This window comes from Lethenteron reissneri, chromosome 23 (genome assembly GCF_015708825.2).
Source record: "Lethenteron reissneri isolate LAM-NWPU_2019-01 chromosome 23, ASM1570882v1, whole genome shotgun sequence".
Lineage (NCBI taxonomy): Eukaryota > Metazoa > Chordata > Hyperoartia > Petromyzontiformes > Petromyzontidae > Lethenteron > Lethenteron reissneri.
Window position 1 is genome coordinate 20,990,098 of NC_083801.1, and position 14,869 is coordinate 21,004,966.

The 14,869-nt window shown below is 54.8% G+C and overlaps 1 protein-coding gene across 1 annotated transcript in view; it reads left to right on the top strand.

The window, feature by feature from the left end:
* CUBN (cubilin) overlaps window positions 1-14,869 on the top strand; it is a 54,897-nt gene that overhangs the window by 16,398 nt on the left and 23,630 nt on the right. Inside the window, exons 15-30 of the mRNA XM_061557778.1 lie at window positions 551-710; window positions 1,432-1,613; window positions 2,322-2,496; window positions 3,407-3,588; window positions 4,468-4,624; window positions 5,399-5,515; window positions 5,964-6,206; window positions 7,327-7,459; window positions 8,059-8,276; window positions 8,962-9,146; window positions 9,342-9,543; window positions 10,215-10,415; window positions 11,352-11,498; window positions 12,018-12,205; window positions 13,566-13,752; window positions 14,677-14,851. Of these exons, the coding sequence (XP_061413762.1) occupies window positions 551-710; window positions 1,432-1,613; window positions 2,322-2,496; window positions 3,407-3,588; window positions 4,468-4,624; window positions 5,399-5,515; window positions 5,964-6,206; window positions 7,327-7,459; window positions 8,059-8,276; window positions 8,962-9,146; window positions 9,342-9,543; window positions 10,215-10,415; window positions 11,352-11,498; window positions 12,018-12,205; window positions 13,566-13,752; window positions 14,677-14,851 (2,852 nt within the window). The remainder of the gene's footprint in view (window positions 1-550; window positions 711-1,431; window positions 1,614-2,321; window positions 2,497-3,406; window positions 3,589-4,467; window positions 4,625-5,398; window positions 5,516-5,963; window positions 6,207-7,326; window positions 7,460-8,058; window positions 8,277-8,961; window positions 9,147-9,341; window positions 9,544-10,214; window positions 10,416-11,351; window positions 11,499-12,017; window positions 12,206-13,565; window positions 13,753-14,676; window positions 14,852-14,869) is intronic.

A 14,869-nucleotide genomic window follows, 5' to 3' on the forward strand; every position in this document is an offset into this window, starting at 1 on the left:
ATCGTGCGGTGCTTTCAAATACGCTTATGCGGCCGTCTGGAACGCTCCTCCTTCCGATATACATGAGGAAGCCACTGGAGCTATGGCACTTTAAAATCATCAAGATTGACAAACTCATTTCTTTAGAACTGATTTTTTGTGTTTAGTGTGTTGTCCTTCGATTAGCACGGTTTACTACGTACAGTGCGATTTTGTATTTGTTCAAGTAGCCTTTTCAATATTCGTATGCTCAGTCGGTGGCAATCATTATAGATGTAATATATCACCCCCGCTCACGGCTCTATGAATTGTCTCTATTCGCAGTCACAATTGTACGAGCGAATCGATTATTTGTATGTCACGGGGGTGACATCGGGGCCCGCACGTCAGGGGTCGCGACTGAAGGCCACCAGAGGCTGCCAGTGGCCTGCGAGCCTTGCAATGAAGCACACTGCTCTAGAGCATCCTGTAGTAGAGGCCCTTCCTCCTGCAGTGGAACAAGCAAGCAATTGCAGGGCCGCGCCTTTTCCACCGCTCACCCTCTGCCCCCGTGCGTCTCCGCCGCCCACAGCTGTTTGACGGCTCGGACGCCTCAGCGCCGCTCATTGGCAGGTTCGGGGGCACGGATCGACCCCCGGCCGGCCAGACCACGGGCCAGCACCTCTACACCACCTTCGTCACCGACTCCTCCGTCGCTTACAGCGGGTTCCAGATGAGCTGGTACCAAAACGGTACGCGCAGGGAGGGAGTGTGCGGGTGGGAAGGGGGGCGCAGCAGAGAGTCCGGGATAGACGGAGGGAACGGTGGGGAAATGGAAGAGAGGGGGTGGGGTGGGGGGGGCGGCAAAGGATGGGGGGGCCGTTTGAAGGGGGAACTGTGGGAGAAGTTGCATGCGCAGTGTGTTACAGCGGTGTCGTTAAACTGCCCTCTACACAATAATGTAATCTACGTGAAGCATGTAATTGCTTGGCTCCCTTGCAAGTCAATTAATTCTCGTGGTACGGGATAGCTTTGGGATTCTAGGTTCGATTCGTTATTTTAGGAGTGCATTCGCGAATGTAGCACCTCCAGTGGCTGCAGGGGTCACGCCAAGCAAAATAGTTGATGCACCTATCATGAACCTAAGAATCGATTTTAAGCGATGAATCAATAAATCATTAGTCCATGTTGTTATCACGCCGTTCTTCGAGTGCATGGCTACCGTGACGGTGTTAGGCTTCAAAGACAGTTCTAGTCCAGAGTAATCTCACAGTGCCAGGCGATGTCGCTGTATGGTTTTACCCAATTGAGTGAATCGCGAGCGGTCTTCAAACCTTCGTAATTCTGAACGCCGTGACCCACGCCGGTCGACCGAGGGCTTCGCAGGCGATGGCTCGGTGACTTGCGCGGAGATGCCTCCGACCCTTGACCTCCTGCCCTGTCGCCCCCGTCTCATCCCCTCACTCCTCGCAGGCTGCGGGGGAGACCTCACGGGACCGAGCGGAGAGTTCAACAGTCCCGGCTACCCGAACAACTACCCCAACAACCGCGAGTGCCTCTGGTTCCTGGAGACGTCGCAGGGCAGCAGCGTGCAGCTCACCATCGACGTGTTCGAGGTCGAGAGCCACCCCGACTGCAACTTCGACGTGCTGGAGGTGAGAGGTCGTGCCGTCGTCCACGTCGCGGTTCGCGAGCGGCCACGTCGGCCACAAACTCTGGCCTCCTCCCGTTATTTCCTTCCCGTCCTTCGTGCCCTGGAGCGTTCATTCTCCAAATTAGCACGGTTGGCTACGTGCGGTGCGAAAGAAGATCAACACACACACATCAACATACGTACATTATTGTTCTGCCCTCCGCTGCTCGTCTTTTCTCCATGTTTAAATCGCTCTCTGCCCCTCTTGGCCGATGCACATTGTTCCTTGTGGTGTTTTCACCGGTACTGAAGGTTTGCTTACCAATGATGTTGGAAAACGTGGATATAATATTTGTAATTGTTGTGATAACTTTTTAATTGTTTGTGCTTTTTCCTTTGGTGCCATTAATTTAGTTTATTCATTTTAGATTTTGCTTGGTAGAAGGGTTTTCATTGGCTTCGTATTGGCTGTATATGGGATTAAGTCCTGATATATATCATTAGTATACATTGTTGTGGGATACTATTAACATCAATGACACGATATAAAATGAATGTATTATTACAAAAATTTTTTTAGAAATTCTTACCCCTCCGCTCGTGATCACCGTGCCATTCCACCGTCACTTCTTTCCCACCGTACATAGCCAAGCATGGTGCTGCTCTCACGCATGACGTCCCTTCTGCTGTCTTCTCCTGATGGTGGGGGGCACCTTTGTCTTTGCGCCAGGTGTACGGGGGTCCCGACCTGAGCTCGGTGCGGCTGGTCCAGCTGTGCCACTCGCAGCCGGCCGGCCAGCCTCACCACGTGAGCAGCACGGGCAACCACATGATAGTGCGCTTCAAGACCGACGTGTCCGTCAGCAAGAAGGGATTCCACGCATCCTGGCAGGAGAGGCCTGGAGGTGAGCCCCCCTCCCCTCCCCACCCGCCGGAGGGATACAGGGACGTGGTGAGAGAGGGCATAGAGGTGGTCGTTTGATTGTATTTTTGAGATTGTGCCTTTGTGATATTGTTTGTGAGATTGCATCGGTGAGATTTCACTTGTGAGATGGCGCTTTTCAGATTGTGTTTGTGAGAGATTGGGTAACCTATTCAATGTGGAAGAAGCAATGGAGGTTTTTAAAGATGTATCCAGGATTTTTCTCTATCTGTCTTGTGTCCATTCCGTTAGAACACCTTATTATTACAATTATTTTACCCAGGAAAGGGTCATTACTCTTATTCCGAGAGGGTTCTGCAGTGGCGTGGTTTGTCCCGTGCTGAGTCATTAGTGTTTGGCTTGCGGGAGGAAAGCAGAGGACCTCGGAAAAGTTTCAGTCGGTGGTTGGCGTGGAAACGCGACAACCGCAATGGAGTCCGGTGCGCTCAGCAGCACTGCAGTGACGACAAAATGATTGCTACTCGGATCAAATCGCGACCTGAAAATTGCGACAAGACGTCACATTGTGGGAAAAGAAGCGGCGGTGGTGAGAGGTGCGAGGGGAAGTGGTGAATCATTAAATGCCTGAAATAAACTTGAGAAACGAAGATGGCATCCCCTGTGCACCAGGTGTTTGCGCTTGCGCTGTACCGCTCCCCCGCGGGTTTTCTCGGGCTGTTGCCGCTCACTGTCCGGCACGACGTCCGACGTTTCGCCCCCTCCCCGGCACTTGGGAGCGAAAACGTTGGCACGTCATTCTGAACGAAGGCGGGGTACGGCTCGAACACGCGTCGACGCAGACACCCCCTCCGCCTGGTTCCTTTCAACTTTGTTCCTTTCAACTTTCCCCCGCCCCCACCTATCGTCCCCCATGCCCTCGCTGCCTCCCTCAGGCTGCGGAGGCAACGTGAGCGCCCCGAGCGGAGAGATCCACTCGCCCAACTACCCGCAGCCGTACGGCACCAACGTTGACTGCTCGTGGCTCGTGTCGGTGGCGCGCAACCACCGCGTGCAGCTCGCCTTCAACACCTTCGACCTGGAGACGCACAGCAACTGCAACTACGACTACGTCGCTGTAAGGCTCGCTCAATCGCTCGCTCGCTCGCTCGCTCGCTCGCTCAATCACTCGCTCGATCGCTAGATCACTCGCTTGATCGCTCACTAAATCGCTCGCTCGCTCTCTCGCTAATCACTCGCTCGATCACTCGCTCTCGCGTCCATGCCCGGTTAGGCTCTGTGTGTCCAGCGAGGCCACCATGGCTCCACCATGAATCAATCGCTCTCTCAGTGGACAATGTAACAAAGTGAGAGCCCACCGATACCAATGTTCGATGATGTTTAATGTCGATGACAACGACAGTGATGACAATGATCACGTTAATGATGCTTAGGATGTTTGATATTAACGGCAATTACAACGACAGCGATGATGTTGATGAGAACAGTGATGTTGATGATGATGACGTCCATTATTTTGATGATTATGAACATATTGGTGTTGATGGTGATTACCGATGATGATGGTGGTCGTGGTAGCATGGCTCAACAGGTTCTTTATAACGGCTTTGGTGTTTAGTTTGTTGTCCTCCACCCGCACCTCCGACTGCATGGCTAAAATAATTGTAAAAAAATATTTTACCAGGTGAGGCCCACTGAGGTATATAGCCCTTTTTCAGAAGCGACCAGGCCACAAATGATAGGTCTACGAAGTGGCGTATCGCGTGGAAAATCTATCGCAGGCAAATGCTCCGATTCTAATTGTGGAGGGAAAACCCGGAGGAACCGGAGAAAAATGTAGGCGAACGCGGGGAGAGAGAGAGAGATAGAGACGCACAAACTCCAGCTACGCAGCAGCAGGCGTCAGGGTCAGGATCGAACCCACGACCTCCTGCATACCGGGCGAGGGAGTTGACATCTCGCGATCGCGGCGGCGCCCCTGCGTCGATGCGTGCAGGTGCACGACGGCAGCAACGAGCACGCGCCGCTGCTGGCCAAGCTGTGCGGCACGGCGCTGCCGCCGGCGCTCGCGGCCACGGGGAACGAGCTGTTTGTGCGCTTCCGCTCCGACGGCAGCGTGCAGCGGCACGGCTTCAGCGCCTCCTTCAGCACCGGTGAGCTGCGGCACCGTCGTTGTCGTCCTCGTCGTTATCGTCATGAACATCAACACCATTGTCACCGTCGTCATCAACACCATCGTCACCGTCGTCATCAACATCATCGTCGTCGTGGTTATCAACATCAACACCATCGTCACCATCATCATTAACATCATCGTCGTCACCATCATCATTAACATCATCGTCGTCATCAACACCATCGTCACCATCGTCGTCAACACCATCGTCATCATCAACACCACCGTCGTCGTGGTTATCAACATCAACACCATCGTCACTATCATCATTAACATCATCGTCGTCATCAACACCATCGTCACCGTCGTCATCAACACCATTGTCATCACTGTCGTCATCAACACCATCGTCGTCGTGGTTATCAACATCAACACCGTCATCATTAACATCATCGTCGTCATTGTCATCAACACAATTATCGTCGTCAACAACACCGTCATTGTCATCATCAACACAGTCATCGGTATCATCATTGTTGTTCTCGTCAATATCTGTGTTATCAATACCATCGTCATTGTCATCACCAATATCATAATCAACATCATGGGCAATCAGAGTCATCACCTGTCATCAACATCAAAATTATAATCAACACCATTATCAACGTCATCATCAACATAATTTCACCATCATCAACATCACTAATTATCAAATTGTCAACATCATTAACATGACCATTAATATCATCGAGTGAGTGTCTCCTGTCGCTGAACGCCATCCGACTCCCGCCCCTCTGTCCACGGGCTGCAGGGTGCGGGTACAGGATCATCGCGGACGCCGTCGGCGGTGCCGTCACCTCCCCGCTGCACCCACACAACTACCCCGGCAACCAGAACTGCAGCTGGATCATCGAGGCGCATGAGAATTGTGAGTCACTATGAACTATTTTTAAAAATTTTGACCAGGTAAGGCCCACTGAGCTGTAGAGCTCTTTGTGAAAAGCGACCTGGCTATCACAAATGTTAGCGAAGTGTCTCATCGGGTGGAAATTTATAGCAGCCGAATACTCTCAACGCATGATGTAGATTCTCAATGTGGAGGCACCCAGAGAAAAATCCACGCGACCACGGGGAGAACACGCAAACCCCAAATACACAGCAGCAGGCGTCAGGGTCGGGATCCTGTATACCAGGCGAGGTAGTCAACATATCCTAGCCATCACGGCGCCTCATGAATCTCTGCGCTGCCGCCCCAACCGGTGCTCAACGCTCGCGCATCGCAGCCAACCGACTCGTTTGCCGTCCGCACTGTCGCCAGCTGCTCCTGCCGCTTTGACTTCTTTTGCTGCCGCCGCCGCTGCCTCTGCCGCTTGCAGTCGGCCACGTGACCGTGTCGTTCACGGAGATGGACATCGAAAACCGCGGCGCCAACTGCAGCACGGACCACCTGGAGGTGCTGGACGGCGACAACCCGTGGGCCCCGTCGGTGGCGCGGCTGTGCGGCCGCGACCTGCCGGCGCCCATCACCTCGCACGGCAACGCCCTCCACCTCAACTTCGTGTCGGACAACGTGCTGGAGGGGGCAGGATTCCGCCTCGTCTACGGCGCCTCCTACTCAGGTCCGTGCGCCGTCTCGCGCCCGTCACGACGACCCGCGGAGGGCGTCTTAGAGCACCGCGAGCCGCCGGACGCAGGACGGTCGCCACGTCGCGCGCTCTCAGACGCGCCTCTTCGGCCGTCTGGAACGCTCTTGTTTCCGACATTAGGAAGCGCTACGCACTTTTAAATCATCTAAATTGAGAAACTAATTTCTTTAGAACCGCTTCAACGTCCACACGTACAGCACTTGGCTGTCTGTGGCCCAGCTGTGTGTGGAGGCGGTAGCGAGCGTTGGTGGATCGCCGCACACACGCGTGTGAAACTGCCTTCCCGTGAGCATCGAGGAGTAGCCATACCCCTGGCTCGCTAGGAGAAGGAGGTGCGGCAAAAATGTTCCATCTGTACGGGACAGAGTGATTCTCCCTCGCACGCGTGGGTTGTCTCCAGGAGCTCCGTCTCCCTCCCACATGCAAAACATGTATTCATTTGCTGATAACATAAAGAGGACCGCAGAGCTTGGGCAACTGTTGGTTCCTCGCGCCTCTGAGTCGGGTTCTCTGTCTTCCAGAGTAAGCGAATACCATGTGGCACGTTACAATTTGAAATTATTATTATCATGACTTAAAACTTTCGTGACTGCAGGAATTCATATTCTTGGTTCTTTCAGTGAAGTCACGTAGATAGAAAATAAAAATATAATTAAATTAAATGTTTAATAAAAATAAATGTAAAATAATGAAAGCAAAAAACCCACGACGATTCGATCACAACACAAGCGGTCTTCATCGGGCAAGGCCCGCTGAGATTCATAGCGATTTTTCAGAAGCGTCCTGGCTATCACAAACGATAGCTCAACGAAGTGGCTCATCACGTGAAAATGTACAGCAGCCAAATACTGTAAACGCACGTTTCTAAATGTGGAGGGGAAAACCGGAGGACCCGGAGATAAATACACACGACCGCGGGCAGAACACGCAAACTCCGAATATACAGCAGCAGGCGTCAGGGTCGGGATCGAACCCACGACCTCCTGTATCCCAGGCGAAGTGGTTAGCATCTTGACGCCACGATCGCCGTCGCGGACGCCTCGTGACGTCGTTGCGCCGGTCGGTTTGGCGGCGGCTCTGTCGGCGCGTGCAGCGTGCGGAGGGACGTTCCATGGGGAGACCGGGGCCTTCAACAGCCCCAACTACCCTGAGCCGTACCCCTCCGATACGGAGTGCACCTGGGTCCTGCAGAGCTCTCCCGGAAACCGCGTGCAGCTCACCTTCAGGCAAGAGGCGCTCTCCCTGCAGCTCTCTACTGCTCTCCTATTTACCTTCAATCTCCCTCCTTCACACTGACACACGAGTGAAACCACACGCATGAAACTATTTAAAAACGACTTTTATTTTACCAGCTAAGGCCCGCTGAGCGACATAGCTCTTTTTCAGAAGTGACCTGGCAATCTCAAAGTGGCTTACCATGTGGAAATCTATATCAGCCAAATACTTTGAATGCATGTTGATTCTAATTGTGGAGGGAAACACCGGAGAACCTCGCGAAAAATCCACACAACCACCGAGAGAGAGAACATGCAAACTCCCAAAATGCGTAGACTTGCGTAGAGACCCATAGACTCACACACAGACTCATGGAGTGACTTTGGGCAGTGAGTGACATTACTGGCGTGGCCCACGGCGTAAGACCGGTGGCCGCATTCGCACCGTGGGCCACTCTTGGCCTCCCACCAACGCAGGAGACAGCCGCACCCGGCGTGCGACCTCGATGCCCGCGCCCGCTAAGCCGCCCGCTAGGCCGCCCGCTAAGCCGCCCCCCCCCTCCGACCCCTACCTGACGGGCGCGCGTGCCGGCCGCGCCGCGGTGCCGCAGGTTCTTCCAGCTGGACGGCCCGACGGCCTGCGGGGCCGAGGGCGACGGGGACCTCGTGGAGGTGCGCGAGAACAACGCGACCGGGCCGCTGGTCGGGAGGTTCTGCGGCGCGAGCCTGCCCCCCGACTACACGCTGGTGGCGAGGCACGTGCTCTGGGTCAAGTTCGTGTCCAACGGCCACGGCAACGGCGCCGGATTCATGGCCGAATTCTCTCACCGTGAGTGGAGCGCATGACACGGGGTTTGGGGGAGGCAGGGGTGGGGGGGGCGCATGAGGTCCGCACCCCGATGTTGTTACCCATAGTGCAGGGCCCATGCTCAGGAAATGTGAACGCTGGCCATGACGGTTGCCACCTATCCTGGTTTTTCCAGGACTGTCCTCTATTTGAGGTCGCTGCTGTCCTGGGGAATCTGTGAATCTTCCCCGGACCATTGAAAGTCCTGTTTTTTTTGTCGGTGTCGTAATGATAATGACAATAGCACACCACTCAAGACAATACATTTGCATGCAGTTCCCCACCTCTTCTGGAATTGTGAGATATTTTTCTGGTTTTTATTGTAACTCAGAAGTGGCAACCCTATTGCCCACAGAGCTCTGTCATTAGCGTTAGAGGATTATAGAGTGACAGGTACGAGAGTTACAAAGTTGAACACAGAGCCATGCTCAACATCTTACTTTATGCCTGACCATTTGTAGATTTAACACCGAACACTGTGTGCTTGAGAAAACAAGCATTTCGATTGGCACTAACCTTCCTGGGAGCTTTTATTCGGGATCCATTCGGATTCACTTAGAAGCTCCCAGCACGTGGAGCGAAACGTCGGACATCATGTCTGCAGCGGGCGGTCGTACAGCGGCCGTTGTGCCAACGCGCGCACCTCTCCCGCACTTGTGATGCACAGAGTTCGGGAACGACATCACGGGCACCAGCGGGCAGGTGGCGTCGCCGTTGTGGCCGCGCACGTACCCGCACAACGTGGACTACCGCTGGACGATCCGCGCGGGTGACGCGAGCGAGCGAGTGCACATCACCTTCCTGGAGATGGACATCGAGGACTCCACTGTCTGCACCTACGACAAGCTCTCGGTGAGCACTGCCCACCCCACTCCCCCCCCCACCAACCCCGGAGAAGCTGCCCCACTTGTGCGGAGCGTCACAGGGGAGGTGTGACGAGAACCGACGAGAGGGAAAACAATGGCGTTGTCGTCGTCGTCGTCGGGAACGCGACGGCGAGAAAAACCATGAAGGTCTCGCGTGACCTTTCCGACCCCCCCGCCACAGGTGTACAACGGGCTTGACTCGAGCGCGCCGCTCCTCGGGACGTTCTGCGGCTTAACGCCACCGGGCCCCCTGCGCAGCACGGGCAGCAGCATCAGCCTTTTCTTCCACACGGACTCGTCCGTCGCCGGGCGAGGCTTCCTGGTCGATTGGCGCGTCTTCCCGGGCGACATCGACCCCTCTGTGCCACCCACCATCGCCCCTGGTGAGAGCGGGGCGCGATGGTTGTCCTTGCCGTCTGGCCCAGGTCAAGATTCAAGGGTTAAGGTGTCAGTGCTCAGTGTCTAGGCCCGATCCACTGTGTTTCAGAGTAAAAACAGATTTTCACAGTCGAGCAAGGAAAGAAATAGCCGAGAGGTAGGGGCGTTTGCTGCTTGCTGCAGGGGATCATGCTTCGAGCCAGGCGGCCACCCTGGTTAATACTAAGGGTGCGTTGCTCACACACACACTACTCGTCGTATGTTTTGCGGTGGACGTTACAATATCCCGTGGCGTTATTTCAAAATGAGCAAACCGCTTATGCCGGCACCGACGTCCAAATTTGCCAGGTTTGAAAAATGACCATCACGTAATATTTTTTTTTTCTTATGCCACAGACAAACAGTAAATGGTCCTGTGTCACACAGAGTACAGGACCCCATGCCATTTAGACACAGCACAAGACCCGTTCCACTTAGACACACGAACAGGGCTCCAATGCCACTTAGACACAGCACCGGGCCCCATGCCACAGTACGAGGCCTGCCTTGGGGCGTTACAACCCACGGAGGGTGCGTGCCGTGCCACGGGGTGGGAGACGTCACGGTGGGTCCGAGCGCCCGGCCTACCCAGCGTCCACCGCGATGGGTTTGCGACGCTCCGCCGCTCTGCCCGCAGGCGCGTGCGGTGGCGAGCTGGTGGCGGGCGACGCGGCGAGGGCCATCTTCTCGCCGGGCTGGCCCGGGGAGTACGGAGACAACCTGGGCTGCGCATGGGTCATCCGTGCGCCGCAGGGCCACAGCGTCCAGCTTGACGTCCTCTTCATGGACATCGAGATGCACGGATCCTGCTTGTACGACTACCTGGGCGTGCATGACGGTGAGGATGGGCGGGAGGCAATTGGAGGTGGGGGGGTGGGGCAAGGGTTGCTACGCAAATTGGAGGAGGTCTGTTAAACCGACAGTGCGGGTTATCTCAGCTGCCTTCACTCCTGGAGAGGTCGTAGATTCCACAGTAAAATCATGAGAGGAGTAGGCCATTTGCGTGCCGTAGTCATGGACCACATTTGCCAAATTACATGAAAATTACTCATTTGTAAAAAAAAACATAGCAATTCCCGCCCCTCACTGCGAAAATTTGAGTGAGGTTTTCCTGATAAACATGCACAATAATAATAATAATTATCCCAACAAGACCAGTGGAGCCATATCAGCCAAAGGTGATAATTGAAATGGGACTGCACAGACAATCAACTATATTTCTAATTCTACTTCGCTTTGTAAATCCGCTGCCAAAATAAAGGCCTCCTCACCCTATGTCGGCCGTGGAGATTTTTCGACCATACTTCGCCACGCTGGTCAATGCAGGGCAGTGACGGCAATCGCTCAGGAATATCGCTCAACCACTGACAATAGCCGTGGCCAGGAATCGAACCCAAGCCTCCAGGTTCATAGCGCAGTGTGCGACCACTGCGCCACCACCCCACACGCGATGTCAACGTACGTGTTCGAGAAATGTGCTTTTGGGACGGGCGTAACGTCCACGCGATTGTCCGTGTTAGCCGCTGAGGGCGTGACGGCTTTCTTTTTTTAATTCCCGTTGCCGTGTGCCCCCCGTGCCGTTCACGTTCCGTTGTAACGTGCACCCATGCCTACTTTATCGAGGGCGATATTGGCGCGTAAAATAAAGACTGAGTGCCAAGATTGATATTGCATGGATCAGTGAGTTGGAATTCGACAATGAAAGCGGTGTGAAGGAAACGTTTGTCTTTAACAGCACTTGCTCTTTCCCCCTTACGTTCCCTCGCGACCACAGGCGACAGTCTCAGCTCCCCCAGGCTCGCCCGGCTGTGTGGCCGCGACCCCCCGGGCCCTCTGCACTCCACGGGCAGGTCCATGTACCTCTACTTCTACAGCGACGTTCACACACGCGGCCTGGGCTTCAACGCCACCTTCCGCAGCGGTGAGCGACGCCCCGCTGTGACGACCGGGCAGCCCTGGGGGGGGGTCTGTGTGGTCCTGGGGGGGGGAGGCACGTGGTCCTGGGGGGGGGGGGCACGTGGCCCTGGAGTGGGCCGTGTCGCTCTGGGTGGGGGCTCGTGCTGTGTATGAGATCACGGAGCCACCACCGCTGAGACCTCGGGGTTACAATCCGGGTTTTAATCCGTGAGGTCTCTTTGTCGTTCTACCCATTGCTGAGCGAGATGTAACTACCTCACCTGGCATACAAGAGGTCGTGGGTTCGATTCTGACCCTGACGCCTCTATATTTGGAGTTTGCATGTTCTCCCCGTGGTCATGCGCACGAACCGAGCTGCTCACTTCATCCACTGGGTTGCATTCGATTTTTCACTTCACGACCTACCAGGGTTCATCAAACGCCTCTCGGGCAGTCCGTGCCAATCTGTTCTATCGCCAGTGGGTTAACAGAAGCGACCAATTGATTGATAGGAAGCGATTGGGTTGTCGTGCCGAAATCGCAGGCTGCGGGGGCCGCTACAACGTCGACCAGGGCGTGATCACGTCGCCCGGCCGCCCCAGCAACTACCCGCCCAACAGCGACTGCGTGTGGCACGTGACGGCCAGTCCCGGCTACGTCATCTCCACCAGCTTCACGCCGCCCTTCCAGGTGCAGGGCACCGGGGTCAACTGCGCCGGAGACTTCTTGGAGGTGAGGACGCACACAAATATATTGTCCCCCCACACAGCCCGTATAGCCTTAACAGAATTTTTGGGACAAGTGCTGTTCATGAGCATCTTTGAAGGCTGGCACAGCACGCGAGGGTGTCTTCCTGGTGGCGATGTTTACACGCCACACCAGGTACTCATTTTGAGGCTGAGTCGACCTCGGGGAGGCCCAAGACCGGTTCAGATAATCGTCAATGGTGTTGGCCGAGAGCGGGAATCGAACTCAGGTCGCCGGCTACGTAGCGCAGCTTGCTAACCTGCTGCACTACCGCTCCCCACACGCGTGCACCCTAGGGGCCGTCCATAAATGACGTCACGCACCTAGGGGGGGGGGGTCAGACATTTGTAACGATATGTGACAAGGGGGGGGTTGAGAAATGTGACGTCACATCAAAATGCGCAACTTTAAATAAATATAGACAACTCTTTCTACTTAATTAAATTGACTTTTTTATCAATTTTTTCTCCTACAAACATCAGAGTGCAGCGCCACATTAAATACGCCCTACAATGACGATAGTTTAAAGCGATTTGAAGCATGTTTTTTTTGTTGGGGGGGGGGGCAGAGCTTTGTGACGTCATATTTGAGGGGAGGTCTGACTTTTTGTGACGCCGTGTGACGATGGGGGGGGGTAAAAAATCGTCCAAAATCGCGTGACGTCATTTATGGACGGCCCCCTAGCCGTTACGCGAGTGAGTAACGCGCGTGCACTCAACGAGCTTGCGGTGCGCGGCATTCGTCGATGGCGCGAGCTCTCAGACCGTCCAAGACTCGTGTTGCTCGGTCAGCGAGTCAAGCGCCAGGATTCTAACCGGGCAAGAGCCGGGGCATGGTGCCGATCGCAGAGCGGCGTCGGTCTCGATTGCTGAAGAGGCTCGCCGAGGACGTGGAGAGAATTTGCCGGACATCGTGCCCAATAACACACGGCGCAGTTAGAACATGGGGGAGGGCTCACCATGTGGCTTCTAACCTGGGCACAGTATGTCGACCACGTAGAAATCATTCGTAAGCTGCCACGTTGTCGAACGTAAATCGGACAGGCTGACTTCACTTCATTCACGCTGGGATGGCGCACTTGCTTTCACGCTCGCCCCAAATCATCACCTTATTCCGTAAATAAGCCACCTTATCTTAAACAGCAGACGACTTAGTTCAATATGACACCATATACGTATTACTATCAACATGATGACGATTTTGAAATTGTGACCGTGATGTTGGTGGAGCCGCGAGTACGATTGCCTGTTGACGACGGCACGGTGCAGCCCGTTCCACGCACCGCTCACACCGCCGCCCCCTCTCCCCCACAACCCACCCCCCACCCCACCCCTTCCCATCCCAGCTGCGCAACGGCGCGAACGCGACCTCGCCACCCCTGGCGTCGTCCGGCGACGGCACGGGTCGCTACTGCGGCAACAGCCCCCCGCCCACGCTGAGCACGACGGACCGAGACCTCTACGTGCACTTCCACTCGGACGGCGGCGCGGAGAACCACGGCTTCGAGATGCGCTTCCAGGCGCACGGCGCTGGTGAGGGCCGCTGGTGGTGCACGGGACGATGATTGCGAGCCTCGTTCGGGAACCTTCGGATTGAAAACTCGTTTCTTTACGGCTGCTTTCTGTGTTTAGTTTTCTGTCCTTGCTCCCCGCACCTTCGATTAGCGCGGTTGGCAACATGCAGTGCGAAATAAGTTCAACACACGTACGTAGATGCGTAGCCGGGAACCCCAATTGAATTGTTCGGAGTATTTGGCTGCTAAATACACTTCCACGTGATAAGCCACTTCGTTGTGCTCTCATTTGTGGCCAGGTCGCTTATGAAAAAGATCAATATAGCTCAGTGGACTTTACCTCGTAAAATAAATATCAAATAGTATTCATGACCTTGTTCTGCAGGGCGTCATTTGGCCAAAGTGCAATGTTAGCGTGGCGAAATTAATACGCTGGATTAAAGGGGCACACTCTGGTCAGAGATTGAGACCTCGTTTAGGACTTTGCTGTAATCAGGATCTCAATGACATCTCCTGTAACCAGATGGGTGGGACTCATAGCCATGAAGCCATTAAGAAACAAAACCCCCAACATGTCTCGAGCGACCAACTGCCCCGTATTGTTCCAGCTCGTCTGCGATTCATCAGAAATTGCGAGATGCAATGTGCATGCACGACACTATATAAATTCATCATTAGATTAAGAAAACAAATATTTACATCTCAGCCCCATTTACTTGAGGAATTGTCTCCATTCCACTGCTCATGAGCCAGTTCCAGAGTTCAAACGTCTTCATCTCGTTACAACGCGACACCGATAGCTCGACCGCAAGACAATCTGAACGAGGGACGAAAGACGCGAAACGGATATTGAAACCCGCGCCCCCCCCCACTCCCCTCCCCCACCGCCCCCCCACTCCCCTCCCCCACCGCCCCCCACTCCCCTCCCCTCCGTGTCGTGCAGGCTGCGGTGGCGTCCTCGGCCTCACGCACCAGAGCCCGAGCAGCACGGTGACGTCGCCCAACCACCCCAACAACTACCCCCAGAACGTGGACTGCGTCTGGATCATCACGGCGCCGTCCGACGAGGCCATCCAGCTGGACTTCGTGGAGCCCTTCTACATCGAGCCCCACCCCAAGTGCGAGCGACGGCCCCG